This window comes from Rhinolophus ferrumequinum, chromosome 8 (genome assembly GCF_004115265.2).
Source record: "Rhinolophus ferrumequinum isolate MPI-CBG mRhiFer1 chromosome 8, mRhiFer1_v1.p, whole genome shotgun sequence".
In the NCBI taxonomy this organism is placed as follows: Eukaryota; Metazoa; Chordata; class Mammalia; order Chiroptera; family Rhinolophidae; genus Rhinolophus; species Rhinolophus ferrumequinum.
In genome coordinates this window covers 28,922,996-28,947,324 of record NC_046291.1, presented here as the reverse complement: position 1 = coordinate 28,947,324, position 24,329 = coordinate 28,922,996, and the positions used below count along the sequence as shown (strand labels likewise).

The window sequence follows — 24,329 nt, the reverse complement described above, 5'->3', positions numbered from 1 at the left end:
TGGTTTGGTGGTGATGAACTCCTTTAGCTTTTCCTTGTCTGGGAAGCTCTTTATCTGTCCTTCGACTTTAAATGATAGCCTTGCTGGGTAGAGTAGTGTTGGTTGTAGATCCTTGCTTTTCAACGTGTAGATCCTTGCTTTTCATCATGTTGAATACTTCGTGTCAGTCCCTTCTGGCCTGCAAAGTTCCTGTTGAGAAATCATCTGATAGTCTTATGGGAGCTCCCTTGTAGGTAACTAACTGCTTTTCTCTTACTGGTTTTAAGATTCTCTGTGTGTCTTGGTGTGTACCTGTTTTGATTCATCTTTTTTGGCACTCACTGCGCTTTCTGGGCTTGTGTATCTATTTTCTTTGCCAGGTTAGGGAAGTTTTCTGTCATTATTTCTTCAAATAGTTTTTCAATTCCTTGCTCTCTCTCTTCTCCTGCTACCCCTATAATGTGAATGTTGGTACATTTGAGGTTGTCCCAGAGGTCCCTTAAATTCTCAATTTTGGGTTTTGTTTTTTTTTTTTTTGCTGTTTTGGTTGGGTGTTTTCTGTTACCTTATCTTCTAAATCACTGACTTGATCCTCTGCTTCATCTAATCTACTGTTGATTCCCTGTATTTTTCATTACCGTTATTGTATTCTTTATTTCTGACTGGTTCTTAATTATGTTTTCTATCTCCATTTTTGTTTCCTGTCTCTTTGTTGAAGTTCTCCTTGAGATCACTGAGCATCCTTATTATGACCAGTGTTTGGAACTTGGCATCTAGTAGATTACTTATCTCCATTTTGTTTAGTTCTTTTTCTGGACCTTTGTTCTGTTCTTTTATTTGGGACATGTTTGTCTCCCCATTTTGGCTGACTCCCTGTGTTTGTCTCTATGCATTAGGTAGCGCTTCTATGTCTCCTGGTTTTAGTAGAGTGGCCTTATGTAGTAGGTGTGCTGTGGGGCTCCGTGGCACAATCTTCCTGGTCACTTGAGCTGTGCACTCCAGGTGTGTCCCTTGTGTGGGTTGTGTGCCCTCCTCTTGTAGTTGAACCTTGGTTGCTATTTGCACATCAGTGGGAGGGATTGACCCTTGGGCTAACTGGTTTTGAGGACTGGCCTTGAACAGTGGAGTTGTCGTGCAGGGGCTGACCCTACAGAGCAGGATCTGCCTCAGCAAGGCTTTGGTGCCTGCTCATCTGCCCCCTGGGTGTGTCATCCTTGGAGGTAGCTGGGTGATGCTCCAGCTCATTTCGAAGCTGGCTGCTGGGGGAACCAGCCCCATGCCATCTGGGAGGGGTCCTGCTGCAGGTCAAGCTCAGTCACAGCCCATGCCCCACCTGGGGCCATCCAGCAGGAGCCACAAAGAAACCTGCAGATGGCTGCCACCCATGCCGTGCTTGGAAGTGCCTTGAGAGGCCAAGCTGCAAACCAAGGCTGGCTGTCACTAGTGCCAAGCTTAGGGCTACTCAGCCAAAGGTACAGGACATACTAAAGCCAGATGCTGCTTGTCTGGGTTCCATGAACCTTTAGAGACCCTAGAAAAGTCTGCAGCATGAGACAAAGCAGGCGGTTTGTATGAAAAGCCACTGGAAGTGACTTGGGTGTGTCCGAAAGTTGAGTGGGGTGGGGTCTCAAATCACCAGGGCATGGTGAAGAATTGCGTTTTTAGCCAGCTTGATGGAGACTCAGATATGGCAGCAGCCTGCATCTGCACGCTCGGAAGGGAAGGGCTCATCAAAGAAACAGTGGTCTCCACCAGCTCCTGTATCAAGGAAAAAGCTGCCCCTCCAGCCCATCCTGAAGCCAGATAACTCAGTTCCCCTTCGTATGTCCTTGCTGCATCACCAGCTGCTGCCCCTACGCTGGAGCTCAGAGCCATTGATTCTGTTGGTGGGCAAGTCCATGCACGGGCCCTTTAAGAGGAGTACCTGGGACTCCAGCTGCCCTCTGTGTCACTCAGTCCCAAGCTCTGCTGGTTTTACTGCCAGAAATAATTGGGACTTCTCTCTGCAGCACTGGAACACAGGGCTGGGGAGGGGATGGGACCCCTTGCTCCTCCGAGGGGACCTCTGCAGCCGAGAAATCCCTCCCAATTTTTAATGGTCACGATTGGGTATGAGCCCAGCTGTTCCACATCTCTGCCCCTTCTACCATCTCAAGGTGGCTGCTTCTGCGAAGTAGGGCTTCCGTTCAGCAAGATTTCAGGCGATTCTCAATGATGGTTATTTTGTAGTTTAGTTGTAATTGATGTGGTCCTGAGAGAAAGCTCTCTTGTAACTAATTTTTATTTTTTAATTTTTGATTTATTTTTTCCAATTCAATTTGTCCTTTCAATCTTAGTTGTGGAAGGTGCCGTTCAGCTTTAAGTTGTTGTCCTTTCAGTCTTAGTTGTGGAGGGCGCAGCTCAGCTCCAGGTCCAGTTGCTGTTGCTAGTTGCAGGGGGCACAGCCCACCGTCCCTTGCAGGACTAGAGGAATTGAACCGGCAACCGTGTAGTTGAGAGCCCACTGGCTCATGTGGGAATCGAACCAGCAGCCTTCGGAGTTAGGAGCACGGAGCTCCAACCGCCTGAGCCACTGGGCTGGCCCTCTTGTAACTAATTTTTAAATCAATGTCTCCCATGTGAGAGTGTGATCTTTTTGAAGGTAGTGTCCATGTCTTATACATTTTTGTGTTTTTCTTTTTTCTGTTTCCTCCACCCCAGAGGAGATACTGGTACAGGGTATTCAGAAGTTCAGCCTTTTTCCTTGAACTGACTTATTCAGTGATTAGGTATACTTTGAGCCTAATATTAAAATTAGGTTTATTGTTAAACAATAAGAAAAGGAATTTCTTTAAACTTTTATGAGGTAAGAGCAAGTATCAGCATGTTTATGAACTGCATTGCTATGGCATAAATGACCCTGTACTGGTTAGCAGGTTCTGAACACACTGCACTGTCTGGTTCCTAACTTTTCCCAGTGCTAGGAAAGCAGCTCCATTCATTTCTCCAAAGGAGTCTCAGGATAAATAAATCCATGTAAAGCCCTGTCTCTGGTGTAACTAAAATGGAAGAAAATGGACCATTGAAAAAGACTCCTACTTTTGAAGAAAAGGCAAAGGAAGATGGAAGGTAGGAGAGTAATGTTTTAAGAGGACTGAGTCTGCTAGGCTTCTATTGGCTTCTATGTTCTTCCTGTTTGAGTTACACAAGAAGCGAAGTTTGGCAGAGATCAATCAGATAATCGTTCTCCAAGAGACTTGGTCACTAGTGTTAGTTACATCCATCCCGAGGGAGAATGCCTAAACCAGGAATGTATCCTGCCTTGGAACCAGGGCTGAGAATGCTACTTCCTTCTTTGTCCTTTGTATAATAGGCCTCTTGACCTTTAACCATCTAATGTATGCATACTACATTTGAGCAGCCCAGGTTGGATGAGTTAAGAAAGATAAATAACTCATTCAGGGACCATCTAGAACAGGAATATCTCTGTCCTCTGAAAATTAGATTTTCCGAACCTACAGTTATGATGAAATTTACACCAATGTGCGCTAAATGAGAAAAACAGAGACTTTGGGTGTGAATTTTCTGATTACCTTTATTCTCTTTTGGGGCATTAAAATATATGCCCCAAATGATAAACTGGAGCTCTAGTTATTGCTCTATGTAAGAATGAGGACCATATTATAGGGATAGAGGGAGCCTATGTCCCCAAGGAATGTGGAACAAAACCACAATATCAGCCCTGGACTGCCACACACAAGAGAACTAACTTCCCACCTGCTTTACTCCACTGTTGATGTGGCTCTCAATTCCAGCCAAGAATAGCTCTGTTTCCTAGACCTCTGTGATAGGAACCTAATGTGAGATATATTTCATTAAAGTCTAACGATGAGACCAAACTGATTTCCCATATATTACTAAGAAGCTGAAGGGCTCTGCTTGAAGAATACAATCCACTAAAATGGAAGTCACATTTTAAGAGACATTTACTTCAAATGTGTGGATTGTTTGTATCTAATACTGACTGAAAGGTTTTGTCTAAAGAATGTATTCTTATCTACATACAAGGATAAGTGTGGTAGAGATTCCTGGTTACCCTAAGTCTGTATGAAGTTTCTAAAGGATTCTGACATATCTTTAATATGAAGTACTTCAGTTAAAATATTTCAACACATTCGTAATAAATTGGCAATATCTAACGTTTTAATGTTCTGAGTACCTAGAAAGTCTTATTATAATTAGATGTCACTTATTTTACCAAAATCAAACTGTATTTCTAATTCTTTTCTCTATTAAAATTTATTAGGTTTTTAAAAACAGCTAACTTTAAAAAGTTAAGTTTCTCCATCAGAAATAAATTTCTGGACAATTACTGTATTTTTAACATATGCTTTTATAGTATTTCAAAAGCAAATCTTAATTTAAAAGAGTACCTTTAAAAAGAAATGAAAAAAAAAAAGAAATGAAAAACTCAATTTAATTTCAAGAGTTTGCATAAGGTAGAGAATGCAGGTCACATTTTATATTTTATAAACACAAACTGTTATATAATAAATACAAAATAAAGAAAAATGACAGTGATAACTATTATCAAGGTGATCTGCATTGATGTAATCTGAGGAATATCTACCAGTTACATTTATAGAAATAATCTCTGTAGTCAAATTCATCATTCATTTTCATGCCCCCACATGGGAAGTGGTAGGTGAGTATCTATAGGAATACAATTTATTGTCTGCTCCTCCACTCAGAAGTAACTGCGTAAAGGGAGAGGGAAAAAAAAAAGAAATAACAGTAAATACAGATACTTTATATAATAGCTAAACCTAAGTAAATAATGGTGATTCTTATTACAGAAAGAATTATGGATAAGCAGTCAACTTGCATTGCAAGTTAATGCTTAAATGGACGGATCACATCAATTTTCACTACTATATTACAATATAGTATATTAAAACTTTAAAAGTAGTCATTTGAATTTGGTTAAGGTGTAACATGCTATTGTACCTTGTATGAAGTATTTGCTAAGAAATGTAATAACATTAAAAAATTTGAAAGGTAATACAGTTTTGCCTATGTAAGAAAATTAAGTTTTTAAAAGACAGTACATTAGTTATTTGTGGGTAAAATGGCTATTACAAATCATTCAAGTAGTCCTAGGACCTATATTTGAAAATAATTCTTCGGCATTAAAGCTTATGCATATAATTAAACATAATTAAACATAATTAAATTGTAATTCTTTAAACACATTTTATAATCTAGATTTATTATATAAGATTTTTCTAAATGGGAACTACTTTGATCCAATTAGTCTAAAGGAGCAATTTTATGGACTTAAAACATTTCATTACAATACTTGTGAGAAAAAACCTGCTTCAAAGTTTTCAAATTTTACTATTCCTAATATTAAAGGACAATTTGTTTTCTTTGAGATGTGAGATTTTATGAATATTAATGGAAATTTAGAATATAGAATTATAAATATCAGATATATTGAAACTATTAACTCTGCAAACACAAATATCGACTTATTCTAATAATATATTTTCCTCTTCACCAGATAACTAATAAATCCTTACCCCTGTGTCTGTCCAGTCCACACTCAGAACTTTGTCTTCATGAGCAGCCAAATCATAGAGAGGAGCCTTACAACTGAAAGATTAAAACATTAACATGTTATATGCATTTCATAGTATTAAAACAAACATATATGAATAATCACTTACACTTTTCTGCAAACTTTAGAGTGTACCATCCTTGCCTCAATAACCACTTAATATTAAAATTCTGAGTATTTACTTAACCACCTCTTCTGTATTCCTTATATCATTAGTAGGCAACAGAGATTTACCACAACAAATATATTCGGGAAAAATGCTATTTATAAACTTTATAATTAGGCCCATTTTCACACTTTCATGACTACTTTATTTTTACCTCCAAATCGTGGCTTTATATACCCTTTATCTATCAATCTATATGCTGATAATTCCCAAGTTTATATGTTTAGCTTAAACTCCTCCCGTGAGTTTGTTATGTACATCCAGTTGGCTGATACCTGGATGTGTTATGGGCACTATAAATTTAAAACAACCAAAACAAAACCCTTGATTTGCTCTCATAAACCTCTTTTTTCTACTCTTTCCCATCACAGTAATTGCTCAGGCAGAAAATATGGGTATTATCCTAGAATTCTATCTCCATATTTATGAGCCAATCCTGCCAAAGATCTCTCTTCAAAATATACCTAAAATTCAACCACTTATCGCTAATGCTACCCCCATAGTCCAAATCACTATTCTCTTTCTCTTGAATTACAATAAAGGCCTCTCTGCTTTCATTCTTGTTACCCTGCTCAAAAACTTCCAAAGCCTTCCTCATTACACTTAGAATGAAACCCAAATTCCTTATCAGCATTACGAGGTCCTGCTCAGTAAAACCACTGCCTGCCCTATGGCCCACCCCTTTCTCCTCCTTGCTTACTCCACTGAATCAACACTGGCTTTCCTGCTATTTTGTCAATATGCCAAGATTTTCCCCATCGTATCCGCTTTCCCTCTGCTATGATCTGTGCATGGCTCTTACCTTCACATTGTTCAGTTAACTACTAGAATATATCACTTTCAAAGAGAGGCCTTCCCCAAAGAAGTGTCCCTTTATTCTGCTTTACTCTCATCATAGCACTTACTATTATCAGAAACTACATGCTAGTTATATAAAGAATCCAATTAAAATGTATATACCTTCTAGATATTAACAAATCATGTAGTATAAAGATATTAGAAAACAGATTTACGGTAAACAACAACTTTGGTTAATACCACTCGTAAAAATATGTAAATAAATTGTGTATGCATCTTATTGGGGGCACTCTGCATATAGTAGTATCATAGCACTAGCCCATGAGTAAGAAAGAAACCTTTAATATCCAGCTATCTTTAAAAGTATGTATTTTTATTTAACTTTCTATTAACATATAACTTATAATTTGATCACAGTTCCATTTATTCAGAGACCACTGGCCTTCTACTTCTGTAGTTATATTTACATTAAGGTTAGGATACTTTTTCTAAACTATTTTTTCCCGTTTTATATAACAAGGTCAAAAAGATGGATTTTATAAACTTGTGGACTTTTTTCCTTTTTTGGCAAACGATAAACTATCACAATTCAGTTCTTTCAGATTGCAGAAAGCAACATTACTAATATGAAAATTTCTTTAATCCTCACTTTTCTTTTTGATAATCAATAATTATTATTTCAGTATTCATTTCGTTTTCTCTGTATGCAACAGGCAATTGACGTATTTCTAAATAAGATATACCTCCTTGTATCCCACAGCTTGACAATGTTATCCAAAGAACCTGAAATCAGCTGCTGCTCATGGGTAGGAGACCACTTTACTGCTGTGACCCAGCCTGTATGTGAGGTTAAGGACAGCGACACCAGAGAACCATCTGAAAAAAAAGCAAAAAAGATAACAATTACTGAATTTTAGAAAAGGGAAGCTGGCAGAACAAATTAAAAAAAAAAACTATAGAAAACTACCTTTTTATACATAAGTCTAGTGAGAAGAAATTGATGTTATTTACATACTTTTCCTCCAGTGGTTTACACACTCACCTTTAGTTCGGGGATCCCACAGTCTGATGTGCCTATCTGTGCTTCCAGATGCTAATCGTTTACAAAGCGGAGAATAGGATATACAGTTAAACACTTTATTTCCTGTCTGGAAAAAAACACAAAAAACAGAGGGAAGGACATTAAACCATGGTGGGCTATAAGGAATCATCTCTAGACATATATCATTTAAAAGCTCAAAGTTAATCAGAGAACCACTGACTTTGTAAGTCTTACCAAAGTTGACTTAAGACTGCCAGACTCAACATCCCATACTCTGATTGTGTGGTCCCAAGATGCACTGCAGATTTCATCAGCATCTGACCAGAGAACTGAGGAAATTGCTTCCTTGTGGCCAGAGAGGGTCACTGTGGGAGTCTAGAAATGAGACATCCAAAAGGGAAAGCATTTTCAGTTTAGAGTAATTGAAACAGTAACAGTAGTTATTACTTCTGAAGCCCATGTGCTACATAGTTTGTCAGGTGCTTTGGCTTTCATATCCTGCCTTATTTCTTCTTTACATCAATCCTCCAAGACAGATATTTCTGTTTCTATTTTTTAGATGAAGATAGTGAAGCTGAGAAAGATAACCTGCCCAAGGTCAGTTTATAACTCACAGATTTAAGTTTGCACCCAAATATTTCTCCAAAGTTTGTAGTTCTTCTACTATAGTCTGCTGTTTCCTCATCTGTTCTACTTTTCATTTTGAGGAGTATTAATATTAACACTAACTTAATTCTTTCAGTTGCCAAATATGTTATATGTAGAAGTTAGTAGATAAAGCTCTGGGGTCAGGTCTAGGTTTGAGTAAAGGGATTGCCATTTTCTACATGACTCTTACAGATAAATTACTTTCAATACGTTATTCTTTCCACTGTATGTCCTTAGCATCCAACCTTTTAAATAATGTCTGTGGCTCATTTAATACTCCAAAATCTCTACTGTCTCTCTCAAATTAAAATGCCCAAACTAGGTATAGTGCCTGTCTTAAATAAGGAACATGTGAGAAATGGAAATAATTCTGAAATGAGATAATTTACTTTTGTAACTGTTATAGTTAGCCTCCTTAAATATTATTACCTCATCTGTAATATGAAGGGGTTATACTATAATAGATAAGAGATCAGCAAAGTGTTTTGGTAAAGGTTCAGAAAGTAAATATTTTAGTTTTTCCAGGCCACATATAGTCTCTGTTGCATAATCTTCTTTGTTTTGAAAACCCTTTTAAAATGTAAAAATCATTCTTAGCATTCCGCAGCACAAAATAGGCCATAGCCAAACTGGCTATTGGGTTCTAGTTTGCCAACTCCTGGACCAAATGATTCCTAAGGGCTCTCCTTCCAGCTTTAAAATTTTCCTGAAAGAAGTAAAGGAATCTCATACAAAAGCCTATCCACAATTTATTATAGCAGTTTTATTAATGACTGTTAAACTGGAAATAACCCAAATATCCTTCAACTGATGAGTGATTAAATCAATTGTTGTATATGTATACAATAGAATATTACTCAACTTTAAAGGAAGAAACCATTATAACCAATAACCTAGATGAATCTCTTCCACCATCCCTCAAAAAAACTGGGGGGAGGGCAAACCTCAAATGCATTATGCTGTGTGAAAAAAAAGCCAGATGCAGAAGTCTACATACTGTATGATTCTACTTATATGATATTCTGGAAAAAGAAAAATTATATGAATGAAGAACCGATCAGTGGTTGCAGGGGATAGAAGTAGAAGGGAAGGGATGACTATCAATGGGCAACACAAGTTTTAGGTGATGACGAAGTGCTCTGTGTCTTGATTATGTAGTAGTTATATTCTATGCATTTATCAAAATTCAAGAGATATACACCAAAAAGAGTGAATTTCCTACATGTAAAATTTTTTTAAAAGGTAGTAAAGTTATTTTGGCATTGTTACTACAAACTCCAGTAGAACAATACTGTTGAGAAAAAAGTGATTTTGAGAGAAAACCTTACTGTGTATTAATATATGAAACAAATAACAAATTAACTGATTGGCAGCATTACTCATATTAATACAAATCAAGTACTAGATAGAAATAGAAATCCAGAAAAATAATATTTTTGATATGTCTTTTATCATTTTGGTCTTAAAAATCCAACCTTTTCTATTATTTTTACTTGCAGCACAATTTTCACTTCAAATAGCACTTCAAAGGTTTCTAAAATAACCTATGAGAAAGTGAATATATTACTTCTCTCAAATAAAATCAACAATGGATGCAAGCTTATAAAAGTACATACTTAAAATCAGAAGTTATCAGCAAGGCACTCAGTGGGAGAAAATGCTTATAATAACATATATCCAGCAAAGATTTTGAAACCAGAATACATAAAGAATTCTTACAAATCAATGGGAAAAAGATAGGCAACTTTTGAAAAATGGGCTAAAAACATGAATAGGCACTTCATAAATTAGATATCAAAGGACTGGGCTTTAAATTCCACTGCACACAACCAGAAGTCTATAAATGATATACTTTGTAAAAGTAAGTAAATGTAAACATACATTATGTGGGAAAATAAAATCAGTTATGGTGTTAAAAAATTGGCCATATCAAGTACTGGTAAGCATGTGAAGTAACTTTGACTCTCATGTTCTGTCAGGGGGAGTATAAACTGATACAACTATCTGGGAAAACTTTTTGGCAGTATCTAACATTCAAAAACTTGAACTTGTGCATGCCCTGTGACCCAGCAATTCTACGCATGCAGAAATGACTGCATATGTACGTGCATCAAAAGACAAGTGTAAGAACTTACTTAGCAACTTTCTTTATGGTGGTCAAAACTGGGAATAACTTAAATGTCCATCAAAAGAACGGATAAATTCTGGTATATTCATACAATGGAATACTATATATTAATGAGAAAAACCCTTACATGCAGCAGCATGAATGGAAGCTCATAGATACTACAAAGGTGAAACTAATCTAGGATGAGTTAAGTCACAACACCAATTACCTTTGGAGGCTACTGATTGCATGGGAGGCTGGAGGGGGTTATCTAGGGTGTTGGTAATTCTTAATGTTTTGATTTGGATAGTGATTACTTAGGTGTTTATAAAACTACCTTGTTTCCCCGAAAGTAAGACCTAGATGGACCATCAGCTCTAATGCGTCTTTTGGAGCAAAAATTAATATAAGACCCAGTCTTGGATATGATATGATATGATATAATACCGGGTATAATATAATATAATATAATACCGAGTCTTATATTAATTTTTGCTCCAAAAGACACATTAGAGCTGATGGTCTGGCTAGGTCCTACTTTTGGGGAAACACGATAAAAATTCATTGAGCAGTACAATTATCTACATGTATGCCAAACTTCAATTAAAAGAAAGGTTAAAGAAAAGCTACTTTCTGTGCAAAGCATTTTTATAATTCAGGAAATCTTCTCAGATATATTCTTTAGATGTTGATCAGGGATATCTATCAATAAATTACCACTGGCACAATATCCAATTAGGAAGGTATTTACAACTTTAATTTGTCCTACCAGACTAAGTGATAAGGAAGCTGAGTGTTGCCAGATCATTCCTCTTGTAATGCAGCAGTCCATGTTAAATGTATTAAGAAATTATAAATCACCACTTTCAGTTAGAACCAGTAAATGCTATTGTTTATTTTATTTTACATGAGTTTGATGAATCATTTATGATCACACTTTATCCTCATTTTCAATTATTGTTGTTAAGGTATCTTATTATTGGTAATTATAAGAAATAGTGTGCAAATGTGTGCTTGATTTATTGCACATTCATTATAGTTGTAGAAAATAAATCAAAAATGTTTTCTTGAACCTAACTCAGTATTGCCCTTATCATTAAGTATATGAATACAGGTCAGATCATATTATGACAAATGTCTTCCTAACTTAACAGAACAAGAATATAGATGAAATTTTTGAGTTTGATTTAATTAGATCTAGTAGCTAAATGATGGAATCAAAATCCTAATTAAACTCTTGGTTTCTAGTTGTAGATACAAGTAGCATCCCTAGTGAGAATTACATCCTCAATGTATGAAACAATATTATTAAACAGTCATGAGATGCTTCATTTAATTTTAGTGTAAGCTTTCACAACTGAAATATCTTACTTCAAAATACACTAGATCAAATGTAATAGCTAAATAATCAACCCAGCAATCTGTAATCCTGATTCAATGCCACTATGTTCAATGTCTCAGATAAATGTAGCACAGTGCAGCAGTATTTATAATAAAAATTTACAAATTTGCTGAAAGAAAACCTAATTATGGTTGAAGCAATAAGGCAGGACAAAAGGAAATTTAAATAGGAAAGGCTGTATTAAATCGCCGTATATTTGTCAATACAGACCTAAGCCAAGTATAGTCAGTGATCACAAATACTTACCCGTGTTAGTCCCAGTTGCTCTGTTTTCTGTTTCTTTCTTGGTCGATTTGTAGATTCCTCCATTTCATCTTCTTCATCTGTAGGGACTGTATCAGAGAATTAGATTTGATATTTTTAAAATTTATGGTAAATATTAATTGCAAATAGTCTCAAATTCGTACATTTCTGGGTCTATACTTTCTTCGTATTATCTCAACTGGCTAGGGAACATCTAGATATTCCTCCTTATTTTGGTTAACAGAAAATTATACATAAAAACAACATGTGGCTTACCAATCTTCCGAAAGGAGAAAGCAAAAAGTACATTAAAATCCTAGACTCTAACCAGTTTGACATCTTGCTATATCTTTAAGATCACCATTATGAATATTCATTACTTTACCATATCTATGAAAAACTGCTTCATAGATTGTATTTCAAACCAGATTGTATTTATATTATGAAGAAGGAAATGCCACACGTTAAAAGGACATATATTCTAGCCATGTTTATTCTTTTCTAATCATGAATTGTAAGTGTTTCATGGATAGTTATGTTTGATTTTTTAAAAAAATATCTTTGTTACACATCTTTTGGCCAAGTAATAAACCCAGATGGAAAATCAATGTTTTGTAACTATTTTATGAATGTTAAAAGTTTTTCCCGAACTAGACTATAAATGCCTTAAATCATACACATTTCTCATTTACCCAGAACTATCAAAAATTAAAACATTTCACAAAGGGAAAAATGTATAAACTAACCACCTTCTGCCTCAAAACTGTTTTAAGCATTTTTGGAAAAATGGACTAAAATGGATTATATATTTCCTGCCATCTTATGTATAATTACTTAAAACTTTTAAGCTTTTCCTGATCCCCCCAACTCTACTTTGTGAACGTATTTAGGGTATTATACTGTAATACAGCAATTACTTCAGAAGTAACAGGCATTCTGATCTGTTTACCTGTGCAATAAGTAATTCTATACTAGTTTTACAACTTAAATATCCGTGGGATTTTTTCCTCTTTTCTTCTTTCAGTGTCTTCTTACTATTATCAATGCACCTTCCTCTAGAAGTCCTCCCTCCTCCTGTAATTGTTCCTTCTAATCTATATTTTCAAAGTAAGAAGATTAGTAAATTGCATTAAAAGTTTGTTTGTTTTATAGTAAACCAGCTTAACTAAGAAATTTCTGTAACAGTTTAAAGTGTATCCAAATTACTCAGAAGGTATTTTTGTTCATTTCCAGGTTCCTGAATAAGGGAACTCCAAGAACAAAGGCAGTTGTCCCATTGCACCATACATGTTGTTGACACTTACAGCAGTTCAGTGACATTGTCCAATAAATAAGGGGACGGTAGGATAGAATTACATTTTGAAACGTAAAAAAATATACCAATTTTTCTCTATACTATGCTCCTTTGTGTCCTAAAAAGCCCTGGTCCATTTTTATGGCAAAATAGGGGTTAAAAAGCATTCTTTCACTGAAATTCTTGAAATATCATTAATAAGTCAAAGTAAAAGAAATATGTGATTTACCTGTAGACCAGATCTTTAGCATCTTATCCCAGGAGCCACTGCAAAACTAAACAGATATATATGAAGGGAAAAAGAGTATATACTATAATTCATCATATTATTTGCCTTGTTTTTTTCTATTTAATAACTTAAAACCTTAACTTTGCTCTGAAATTCTTACTACTATGATATCATCTGCCTGTCTTCCTAGTCTCCTGAAAGTTGTACCCTCAATCTCATGGCAACTGAAGGAGCTGCCAGTCTCACGTGGCCCTGTGCCCTGGCCATAGTTGCTTAAATCAGGGTGGACAACTGACCTACACTATGCCAATAGGCCTCATTCTCCTTCAGGACCTTTTTCTGAACACTTGTGTTCCAGAGTGTTGAAGTTAGTCTTTTTCCAGGGACAGATGGTACAGGATGTAAAACACTAGAATATTGAAGGCCAGGTTTTATTGCCACGTGGAGAGTCAGTTTAAGGTAAGTGAGAATAAAGTCAACTAGGGTAGACAAGAAAGGGAGGGTGTGTGCTAGCCACATTCAAGCCTCCACTCCCTGGTTCCTAAGACCCAAATGCCTCATTACCCTGCTCATCATGTGGTTGTTCGCTCCTCACGTGGATCTCACAAACTTTAAACTGAAAAAAGTACAAGTCTTGTCTTATAGCCAAGACAGGGTACAGTTAATTCACTTAAGTTTGGACTCAGCAACAAGTCAACCTTTATGGCTTAATAATCATAAATCTTTAACTCTGAATGCATCACATGTCCGTTATGCTAACTGGTGAAGAAATGATGAAGAAACACTCAAATCCAGACTCCTTCATTGTGGTTTAGGGAATTTTCAAATGGTAAAAGAGTTTATAATTTCTCAGAAGTCAACAGAGTTGCCCTCAGGTTTGTTTCCTTTTAACTTGTATCATTTTGTCATGATGTAAAACAGCCTATATTAACACTAACCTTAGTGTAAGCTAAGGCTTATTAGATGATCAACTAGACATTTTCAATTGATGACAGCACTGTAAGTAGCTGAAAGATTAAAAATGTCAATCACTATTATTTGAGAAGGTTACAGAAATAAATTGCTGGATTACCTGATTTCTTAAAATTTCTGCAATTAATATAAAAGTTCTAAACCAGAGATACCCAGACTGAGGAAGTGAATCTCTATGTCTTTTATTGTATGAGTATTTACTTTCTGACTTGAAATCACATTCTTTGGTCACCAATTCTTATAAAAGTAGGCAAATCACAATGAACATAATTAGAAAAATTTTTTTTGCATATAAGTTCAAAGTCTAATTCAACACAGTAGTAACTTACTTTAGTTCCTGTGCTATCAACAGCTATAGAATCCACACTTCCAGCATGACCTCTGCAGCAGTGTAGGGCTTTTACTTTGTTTCTCTCCACATTCCACTCCCATAAGAGTATAGTCTGATCCATAGAGGCACTCAGTAGTAGGCAAGACAAACTATCTGAGGAAAGAAGAATAAGAAACAAATCAGTTCAAAATATTTAAATACACTGTATTCTGAAACTGAAGAACTGAATTTGTTGTTGTTGAGAAAAATGTAAAAACATAAAAAAACAACTCATATAGCCAGCTTGGAAAGAAAGCTAACTTAAGGTATAAAGGGAAGATTCTTCAAAAATACTCTAAAACATAAGCTTAACATACTCAATATTAACTTGAAAATGTATTATAATTTTAGTAAGGATTCACTTCTATTAAGTTATGAATTTTTTTATGTATTCGTAATCGTTTTGTTCTTGAACTCTGTATTTTTACAAGACCTCAAAATAACTGAGGCACGAGACATTTCCTACCCCGTCCACGTTCTGCCCTAGGACTGAAAATGGCTTATTTCCAGTTCTCTGTCGAGGATTCCTCTCAGTTTCAGCGGAGTCCTTACCTTTTTTCACCCAGGCCACATCTTTTACAACGTCTGTATGTCCCACAATTGTCATTATTGACTTTCCTTCCAAGGACCAGATCCGAGAAGTCTTATCATAAGAACCAGTCAAGATCCTGAGGGGAAAAAAATCCAATGAAATACAAAAAGTAGCTTTTCCAAATTGAAATCAATTATGACAAAATAAACCTTGAGGATTATACTTTTAAACTCTTCTTTAATATGAAGATTAAGATTTCAAAACACACTAGAGTAGATCAGAAGATGTTACATTTGGCTTTGCCTGACCTGCTAAAAATAAAAACATTACTGATGGACCCTAGATTTCATTTTTATTATTGTTATAAGTACTACAAGTCTTAGGAAAGCTAAGCAAATTGCTTGTAAAGCCTAATAGTCCTTTGTATTTAACCAGTGAAAAACATAAAATAAAAAAAAAACAGAAAAATCACTTACAGTAAAAGTAAAACCAGTAAAAGTAAAAGCAACTTTGTGTAATAACTTCAGGGAAACATTCTTTGGAAGTAAGCTCCCACTATATACCACTCCTGAAATATTTTTCTACAAGGCCAGTGAGCGTTTGCTCAGAGCCATCCATATCTTGATTCTAGTCTGCCCTTTTTAGCCCTAAAATAGCATGATCTGCATATTCATGGTAGTGGGCTAGGAGATCTATAGGTGGCTATAAAAAGACTTTTCCCCTCTATGAAGCAAATTATATCCTTGGTCTTAAAAGCAACATACACAAATCAAACACCCTGACACTTGTTCAAAATACAAATGTCACTACAACATCTTGACACAAAAAACTGATTAATAGATATGTTTCTTCTCGACTACACTGAATGTAAAAATCTTTGGCATGGTCACTGATACAGATATCACAAATTACTTTTACAAAGAACAGAGAAATCAGAGAAGAATATTCTCATAGTGCACTTAAAAAGACTGATAGAGGTGGCATGAGAAAACAGATACATCTGTCTGGCAATACCATTCCTCTGCCCCTTTGATTGAACTGATCCAGTCATCGTGGAATAAGCATTGCTCTGGCTGAGGTGCGGTGTACTTCTCCACGTATTCTAGTTCCACAACCTCTTCCTAGTCACAAAGAGAAACCAGAAATCAATTAGGTGGTGCAGTTTTAAAATGGTAACTTATGAAGATAAAGGACCCCAGTTCAATGTATCTCCTTCATGTACGTCCCCTTCATAACCCAGAAAATTTGGAGCCACACAAAAGGTAAAAAACTGTATCTGATCTACACAGAGTAACAGTGAGAAATATTAATGACTTTGGAAAACTTGTACTAAAAGTGGGAAAAAAAGAATATAAGAAACTTTGAATTATAAAATCATAAAGGCATATTGTTAAATGGGTATAGAGCTTGTGTTTGGGATGATGAAAAAGTTACAGAAGTGGATAGTAGTGATGATTGCATAAGAGTGAGAATGTAGTTAATGCTACTGAATTGTACACTTAAAAATGATTAAAATGACAGATTTTATGTATATTTTACCACAGTCCTAAAAATTGCACCCAAAATTATAAATGCAATTATAAATTATATTTTAAGTTATAAAAGAGATATTAAGGAAAGTTTCGAAAGTAGAAGGGGGAAATCATTATAAATCACAATAACCTAACCCATAATTTTTTATTATGTGCACAATCATTTTGTACATCTTTATTAGTAGGAAATACATATTTGCTATTCCTTTCTTGACAATTCTTCCACAAATATGAAGATATCTTTCCGTATTCATTCATCTGCATTTGTTGAATAATACATATTCAGAAGAGGGGATTTCAAAATTGAACATACAGAAACTGAAATTCAAATTTTTAGGAAAAAATAATCAAAAGTATCTTCGTTGCTGATTTAGATTTAGGCTGATTCTAAATGTAGTTTACCTACATTATCTGATAATACCTTCCGTAAAACAGAGCAGGTAAGCATTTGAACTTACTGATGAGATGTTTTCCAGTTCCATGTGTTTGACCAAAGGCATTCGCAGAAACTGGCCCTTGATAAGGAAATCAAACTCCACATGTTTGTGGAACCCTAAAAAAAACACATAATACGATCATTACCCTTAGGCCCTGAAGTGGTATTGGCAGAGGTATGAGACCCCAAAACAAAAGGTACTTACTATCCCAGTGTGGCCTCTGAGTTTCTCCAGAATCTCTCCATGGCATAATCAGGCCATGTATTCCAGTATACTATGTGATTTTTAAGAACATAAATACTTTATTCTGTTTGTATGTTTTTGTTAGTGTTGGTATAATTAATTTTTTTAAAAACATTTTTTTTCTATGAAAAATTTCAAACATATACATAAGTAGAAATAATATAATGAATCCCCATTCCCATCACACACTGACAATTACCAACTCATGGACAATCATCTATACTCCTCCCTCAACTCCCCCACTGGTTTATTTTAAAGCAAACCTCAAATATGGTTATCATTTTGTAAATGCTTTAGTGTATATCTCTAAATATAAGGACTTTAAAAAAAAATCACATGTTAAAATATTTAATAATTATTTGTTTGAATATCAAAAGCCAATGTTCATATTTCCTTAATTCATAAAATATTTTTACAGTGACCTTTTTAGAATCAGCATCCAAAGTCCACACCTTATATTTGATTAATGTTTTATTTAATCTTTTTATTTAATCTTTTACAGTTGCTTTCTTTCCCTTGCCATTCATTTATTTGTTGAAGAAACTGAATATCTGTCTCTTAATATTTCTTACATTCTCAGTTTGTTTGATTACATTTCCACGTGTTCTTTAATATGTTCCTCTACCACCTATATACCCTGTACACAAGACAGACCTAAACACTTGATGTTTGCTCTCTGGTGGGGAGGGCAAGGATACTTACAGTATTGTGTATTTCCTATTGCATCACACCAGGAAGCATGTTATCTCATTGTGTCTCTTTATGCTATTAAGATCCACCTCTGGGCTCAGATGATGTCAATCTGATCCCATCCATCATGTTCTCTATCAGCCTTTTACCTAATTAATGGTTTTAACAGCTATTGATAATCACTACTTAAACCTGTTATTTCTTTTGGAGTTACAATATGCTATAAATTCTTCATTCTTTCTGCATTTATTAGATATAATCCTTCTGAAAGAATTCCCCCATTGACTATTTGGATTGTTACTTTTAAAAAAATCTGAATAATTTGCATCTTCAACTCAAGAGCAATGACTCAGTTATTCAATTTATACAAAAAGATACACCAATGTTCATCTACAAGTTTAGAAAATATGCAACTATTTGGGTGACAACAAAAACCATATACCGGTATTGCAAAACTTCTGATTGCAAAAATAATTCTTATTCTAGTTCCAAAACTTTTTCAATAGGTGAAATATATGACATTTTTGAAATTTAGAAAAATAACTATGCATCAGAATCTCGATACATCCATGACGGAAGTAAAGACAAAGACCAGTAGGAAATGCTATGTGAATATCTCTGAACCAAGAACTACAGCTTGCTACCGTGTTCCCCTGAAAATAAGACCTAGCCAGACGGAATCAGCTCTAATGTGTCTTTTGAAGCAAAAATTAATATAAAACCCAGTCTTATTTTGCTATAATATAAGCAAAATTGTGTTATATAAGTGTTATATAAGACCCGGTCTTATATTAATTTTTCTTCCAAAAGACGCATTAGAGCTGATTGTCTGGCTAGGTCTTATTTTCGGGAAACACACAGTAACAATGAAAAGATTGCAGACCCTGTGCCCCTGAAAATAGTTGTTCAAAAACATCATCTTATACTTAACAAAAAAGCTATGGGATTATTTGAAGATGAAGGAGAAAATATAGGCATTAGTTTATAACTTTCACCTCCCCATTCCTCCAGCTAAGGTTGAATCAAAAAAGCTTTGTAACATTCGAAACATCTGCTTAAAAATATGCTTGCCTCTAAATGTGTCTCCATTGACAAATTTTGTTTTTAAAGATCACCCTTTGTTATTTTTAATTTTTCATGTTTAAATCTTCTATTTTATTTATGGTTTTACTTTTTAAAAAACATCTTATTATAGAAAATTTCAAATATATGCAAAAGTAGAGAATAAGACTTATAATAAACGTTCATACACCTGTCACCCAACTCCAATGATCAATTTATGGCTAATCTTGGTTAACCACTATTTTTGCATACATTGTTCTTATTAATTTTATGGGCTAATAATTTATATTCATACCTAGCACGTGTTTAACATTTAAATCTTTGTAAATGTTTTACTTGAAACTCTTGCACGTTAAAAAGTTTGTTTTATCCATTAATTTTTTTATAAATTCTAAAAACGTAAAAAAATACCAGTATTAATATTGACATTTGTTATTACACAAAATAAATACTCAAATACTGATACTGCCATTTGCTTCGTAGAAACATAGCAAGTGGGGCCCAGCATCAAGATGCTTGTTCTATGCCTACCCAACTCAGCCCTCTTTAGCACAATCACAATGTCTTGATTACCTTGATATCATAACTATTATACTAAAATCTTTATTTATAAATCTCAACCACCTTATCGCCATATTGTCTTAAAAACAGATTAAACTGAAATATTTCCTGAAAACTTTTACTTCAAAGCCTTTTTCAAAGTATAATATAGCAGGGAAACCCTTATGATTTATAAAGCTTACCATTATAAAATGCATTATAAAATAAGGCCAAAAAAAGAAATAAAATTAAAAGGTGATTTATTTTAGTGTAGTTAGTGGTATTGTTCCCTCTCCTAACTTTTCAGAACATATATACCCACCATTTTTGGCCTCCAGCAATTTATTGATGATGTTACTAAGGTCAGCAATTTCAGAGGCTGCAGGGATTGAGAAGGGAACATCATCTACCGCGTATCTATAAAAAGGAAATGAAATGTCAGTATCGAGTCTACAGATATTTTAACAAATGTGAATTTATTCATTCAACAAACATTTACTAGGTACTACCTAATACATGCCAGACATTTTGCTACATGGGGTTAACAAAAATGAATTAAGACGTGGTCTCTGTTCTCAAAAAAAGGTGAAAGTCTGGTAATCAAATAAAATGAAACTATATAAGAACAATGTCATAGTATGTAAATTGGGAGAGCAAAGAAGCCGTAAGTCATTTCAACCACAGAAAAGGATGAGAGAGCAGGGTCTGAAAGGATGCACAAAGAAGATCATTCTTAAGCTACATGTAGAAATATGAGTTTTTGCCAAGTGAAAGAGGGGCAGACAGGAAGAAGGGGTGCAGGAAAGCAGGGAGAGCAGCAAAACAGTAGCTAAGAAGTTACTAAACTGCCCACCCAGCCTATTCCAGAAAGTGTGATTTTGCTCTAAATAGTGAACAAAAAAAAGATAGATAATAAATGTTGGGGAGATGTGGAGAAATTAAACCCTTATTCATTGCTGGTGGGAAATGTAAAATGATGAGGTTGCTTTGGAAACACCTGGCAGTTCCTCAAAAAATTAAACATGGAATTACCATTTGATCCATGAACTGCACTCCTAAATATATATCCAAGAGAAATGAAAATATATACACACAAAAACTTTTACATTAATGTTCACATCACCACTATTCATAATAGCCAAAAGGTTGAAACAAACTAAATGTCCATCAGCTTGGATGGATGACCCCTGAAGCCAATCACAAAAGACCACATGTTATATAATCCCACTTATATGAAATGTCCAGAACAGACAAATCTACAAGAGACAGAAAGTAGATTAGTGTTTGCTTAGGGCTGAGGAATTGGAAGGACTGAAGGTAAGTAACAGCTAAAGGGTAATGAAACATGTTCTAAAATTGACTTGTAGTGATGGTGGCATAATTCTGCAAATATACTCAAAACCACTGAAATGGACACTTTACATATTAAATTCTATTGTATGTGAATTACATCTCAAAGTTGTTACCAAAAACAAAAAATTCCCATAAGGCCTGAATTAAGGCTGTATTTGTGAGGAATAGAAAAGTTTCAAAAGGTGTTAAGGCAGAATCTACAGGGCTCATCAAGTCATGCTACAATAAGTCTCTCTTTGCCACAGTGGTTGTGGGGTTTCAATCTTGTCAAAATGTAGATCTTGTCTAAATAAACAGGTCTGGGGTGGAGTCTGAGATTCTGTTTTTTCTAAGAAACTCCTAAGTTATTCTGATGTTGATGTTAAGTAGTAAGGCAATAATTATACATTTATCATGCCAAAAAAAAAGCAGTTATTTAGATTCTCTAAAAGGTAAGAAAACCTAGAAATTAAATCTTTTCATTCTTCCTATCCCTTACCATTTTAGTCAGTAAAATGGGGTGGGGGAAGGTAGCAAAATTCACATGTACACAAATAAATATATTTGTAAATTATATACATATATGTGAATAAAACATATAATTGACCAGAATATATTTTCATTTAATTGACCAGAATATATTTTTGGAGAATCTAAATATATGTACACACACATATACATGACATTATGTTATCTCTGGGGTTAAAATGCAGTGTTCTATTATTTCTTAAGACTTCATGTGAATCAACAATAATCTCAACAAAAATTTCAACTAGGAAAAATACAGTGGCCATGTTATTGCATCACCACATTTCTTAAGATGTATGTAGACTAAGTATATATACTCATATGCATTGATAACACAATATATGTGTACTGTAAGCAACAACACAAGAGGAGTGAATATGACTTACCAGGTCAACTCATAAAGCTACAAATATATCACAAGACATAATTAAATTTCAAATGAATGCTACAGACCTGGGGATTATTGGTAAAAATGTTTACGTATGTACATATATATACACACATACATATACATCTATATAAATACATAAATCTGTAACAATTGACCTCACTCTTATCAAAAATCAGTTCTACAAAACCCCTCTTCAGAGCTACCCTTTCTAGCCTAGTTTAGGAAAGCATCGTCTATCACCTACTTAAAAAAAAACAATTTTCTTTAATTGTGAAACACCACCAGCAGGCAGTCTGTAAAGACTTTGTCCATTATTCATTGTTAAATTACGTTACGTGCTTCATTCAGGAAGCAAACCTAAAGCCCTGGAGGCCCCTCTACACTCACAATTCAAATTATACTTAGCCTGAGAAGCTAGGCATTTCGGTCCCTAAGAAATCCTGAAGGTACCACTTCCACGTGAGCGGAAAACACGCTCAAACAAGGAGTCCAGCAAAAAAAAAAAAAAAAAAAAGTGTGTGTGTGGGGGGGAGGGGAACGTGAAAGTGAATAAGGCAAAGACAACGAGGGATCCAGAAGGTCATACCGAAGGGGCCCTTGGAAAGGTTCCCAGGTAGGGGATACAAGCGGAGGGCGCGTACTTACTTCTTGTTGTCAGTGAAGAAGCGTGTCTGGAGCTGAGCCATGGCGGAGAGCACACGCAAGACTTGCCTACAGAAACCTATGGGGTGATGGTGAGACAACGGGTGCTCTGGTCCTTTAGGACTACAAAAAGAAGCAGCTCAAAATTAGACTGCACAGGAAAGCAGAACTGCAGTCCAAGACTTGGATTCTGCTTTCCCTCCTCAGGCCTCCTCACCAAAGAGAGACCACGAGGCTGTCCTTCTACCGAAGCCCAGCCCACAAACATTAACTACCTATTCATAGATTTAGGAATCATCGATTAGGAAAGCATAATCTTAAAGACAGCATGTCCCTTTAATCGTTTTGGATGTCTTTTAATATAGTTAGGCCTGTAAACGAGCATGAAGATACAGAAAGACCCAATTCAAATCTACTTTTTTTAAATTCAACATGCTGTCTTTAGACCTGATACTTCAAACACAGCTCCTAGACACTACAACCCCCAGAAAGCAGCGCTTCTCAGACGCTGTGACCACTGGGAATTGTAGTCTCTTGCCACGCCGCCCTCAGGATATCTTCCTTTCATTAACCTTCTCGACTCCAGCCCTATATCTATTGTATTTTCTGTCTTCATCTTTAATTTACTAACGCCGTTCCGGGATTATTTTCTCACGCATAGTCCCAATCAGAACTTCACTCTACCGAGATTTTTCGTGGCCTCTCGCTTCTAGCTTCAGATTGGAAATCCCGATGAGAGGAGGGAATATATAGATATATATAAAAGAAACAAATCACAAAGGAAACCTACGACGGTGGCCGATAGTGGTCTTATCTCATGGTAACGTGCTGCGCGCTCTCAGTGGGGGTGCGCCTGCGCATTGTGCTCGTCTCCATGGCGGGGCCTCGGAGCCAAGACGAGGTTGAGTAGACTCGTTTTGAATTTTCTCCCCTCTGCTCCAGCACTTTGTGGACTACCCTCCTCGCCCTGTAGGGCTCTCAGCGGCGGCGGGACTGGGGGAGTCGGAGGTTTGGCAGAGCTGTCTGTGCTGACGGACCGGACGCTACTTCCCAACCCTCCCCTCCCTTTCTTTCTCCTGACTTCTCCCGTCACCTCCTGACCCGCTGGGTCCCGGAGCAACCGCCGGCCCCCGCTCCCGGTCGCAGTCAGGCCCTCGTGGCGCCTTCAGCGCCCTGCTTCGGGTCCTTTTCGGGATCCTGCTTGGCGAGGCCTACTACCCCTCTCCCGGGACTGGGCTCGCGGGCCCAGGGGAGGCAGCTGAAGAAGGTGGAGGTTAGGTGGCTTGAGGAGGGTTGCTGAGCCGGAGGACGCGCCTCCCGTCGCGGAGAAGGATCCCGGGACCCTTTGCGCGGGTCCTTCGCGCTGCCCCGCGCCCCGCTTTTTAGGTTTTTTTCCCCCTCTCTTTATGAGCCCCTTTATATCTTTACGGTTAGAAGGGGGAAAGGTGTCCTCCCACACTTTCTCGCTTTTTTTTCTTTTTTTTACTTTTTTTGGTCTTGAAATTATCCGAAGGCCTATGTCTTATTCACAATGCCCGAGAATTATTCTAA

General features: G+C 35.9%; 2 protein-coding genes across 6 annotated transcripts in view; one reads left to right on the top strand and one right to left on the bottom strand.

The window, feature by feature from the left end:
- Positions 1-4,417: 4,417 nt before the first annotated feature.
- Positions 4,418-24,029, bottom strand: WDR12 (WD repeat domain 12). Of its 3 annotated transcripts, none has more exons than XM_033112636.1 (14): positions 23,880-24,029; positions 22,782-22,901; positions 20,208-20,302; positions 17,372-17,466; positions 16,396-16,502; positions 15,402-15,517; positions 14,809-14,963; positions 13,508-13,553; positions 11,988-12,073; positions 7,819-7,959; positions 7,585-7,690; positions 7,286-7,418; positions 5,541-5,613; positions 4,418-4,715 (listed from the first exon to the last, which is right to left on the bottom strand). In XM_033112636.1, exons 2-14 carry the CDS (start codon positions 22,820-22,822, stop codon positions 4,638-4,640), a joined length of 1,272 nt encoding a protein of 423 aa, XP_032968527.1. In that variant the 5' UTR covers positions 22,823-22,901; positions 23,880-24,029; the 3' UTR covers positions 4,418-4,637. The 3 variants fall into 3 exon arrangements, with proteins under 3 accessions (XP_032968527.1, XP_032968526.1, XP_032968525.1); XM_033112635.1 differs by lacking the exon at positions 23,880-24,029 and adding an exon at positions 23,569-23,698; XM_033112634.1 differs by lacking the exon at positions 23,880-24,029 and adding an exon at positions 23,463-23,570.
- The window catches only part of CARF (calcium responsive transcription factor), a 62,886-nt gene continuing 62,185 nt past the window's right edge, over positions 23,629-24,329 (top strand). For 2 of the 3 annotated variants that reach the window (XR_004423700.1, XM_033112633.1), the window contains exon 1: positions 23,629-23,679. The gene's annotated coding sequence lies outside the window, so the exon portion shown is untranslated. The remainder of the gene's footprint in view (positions 23,680-24,329) is intronic. The other variant, XR_004423701.1, reaches the window with a different exon arrangement.

Bases quoted from the DNA above. Each gene is read 5' to 3' on its own strand.
- WDR12 (XM_033112636.1), bottom strand. From the start codon at position 22,822: ATGGCTCAGCTCCAGACACGCTTCTTCACTGACAACAAGAA. The intron at 17,467-20,207 runs GTGGGTATATAT...TGTTTTTTTTAG, and splicing joins ATTGCTGGAGGCCAAAAATG to GGTTCCACAAACATGTGGAG. The intron at 5,614-7,285 runs GTATATCTTATT...TTAATCTTTCAG, and splicing joins AAGCTGTGGGATACAAGGAG to TTGTAAGGCTCCTCTCTATG.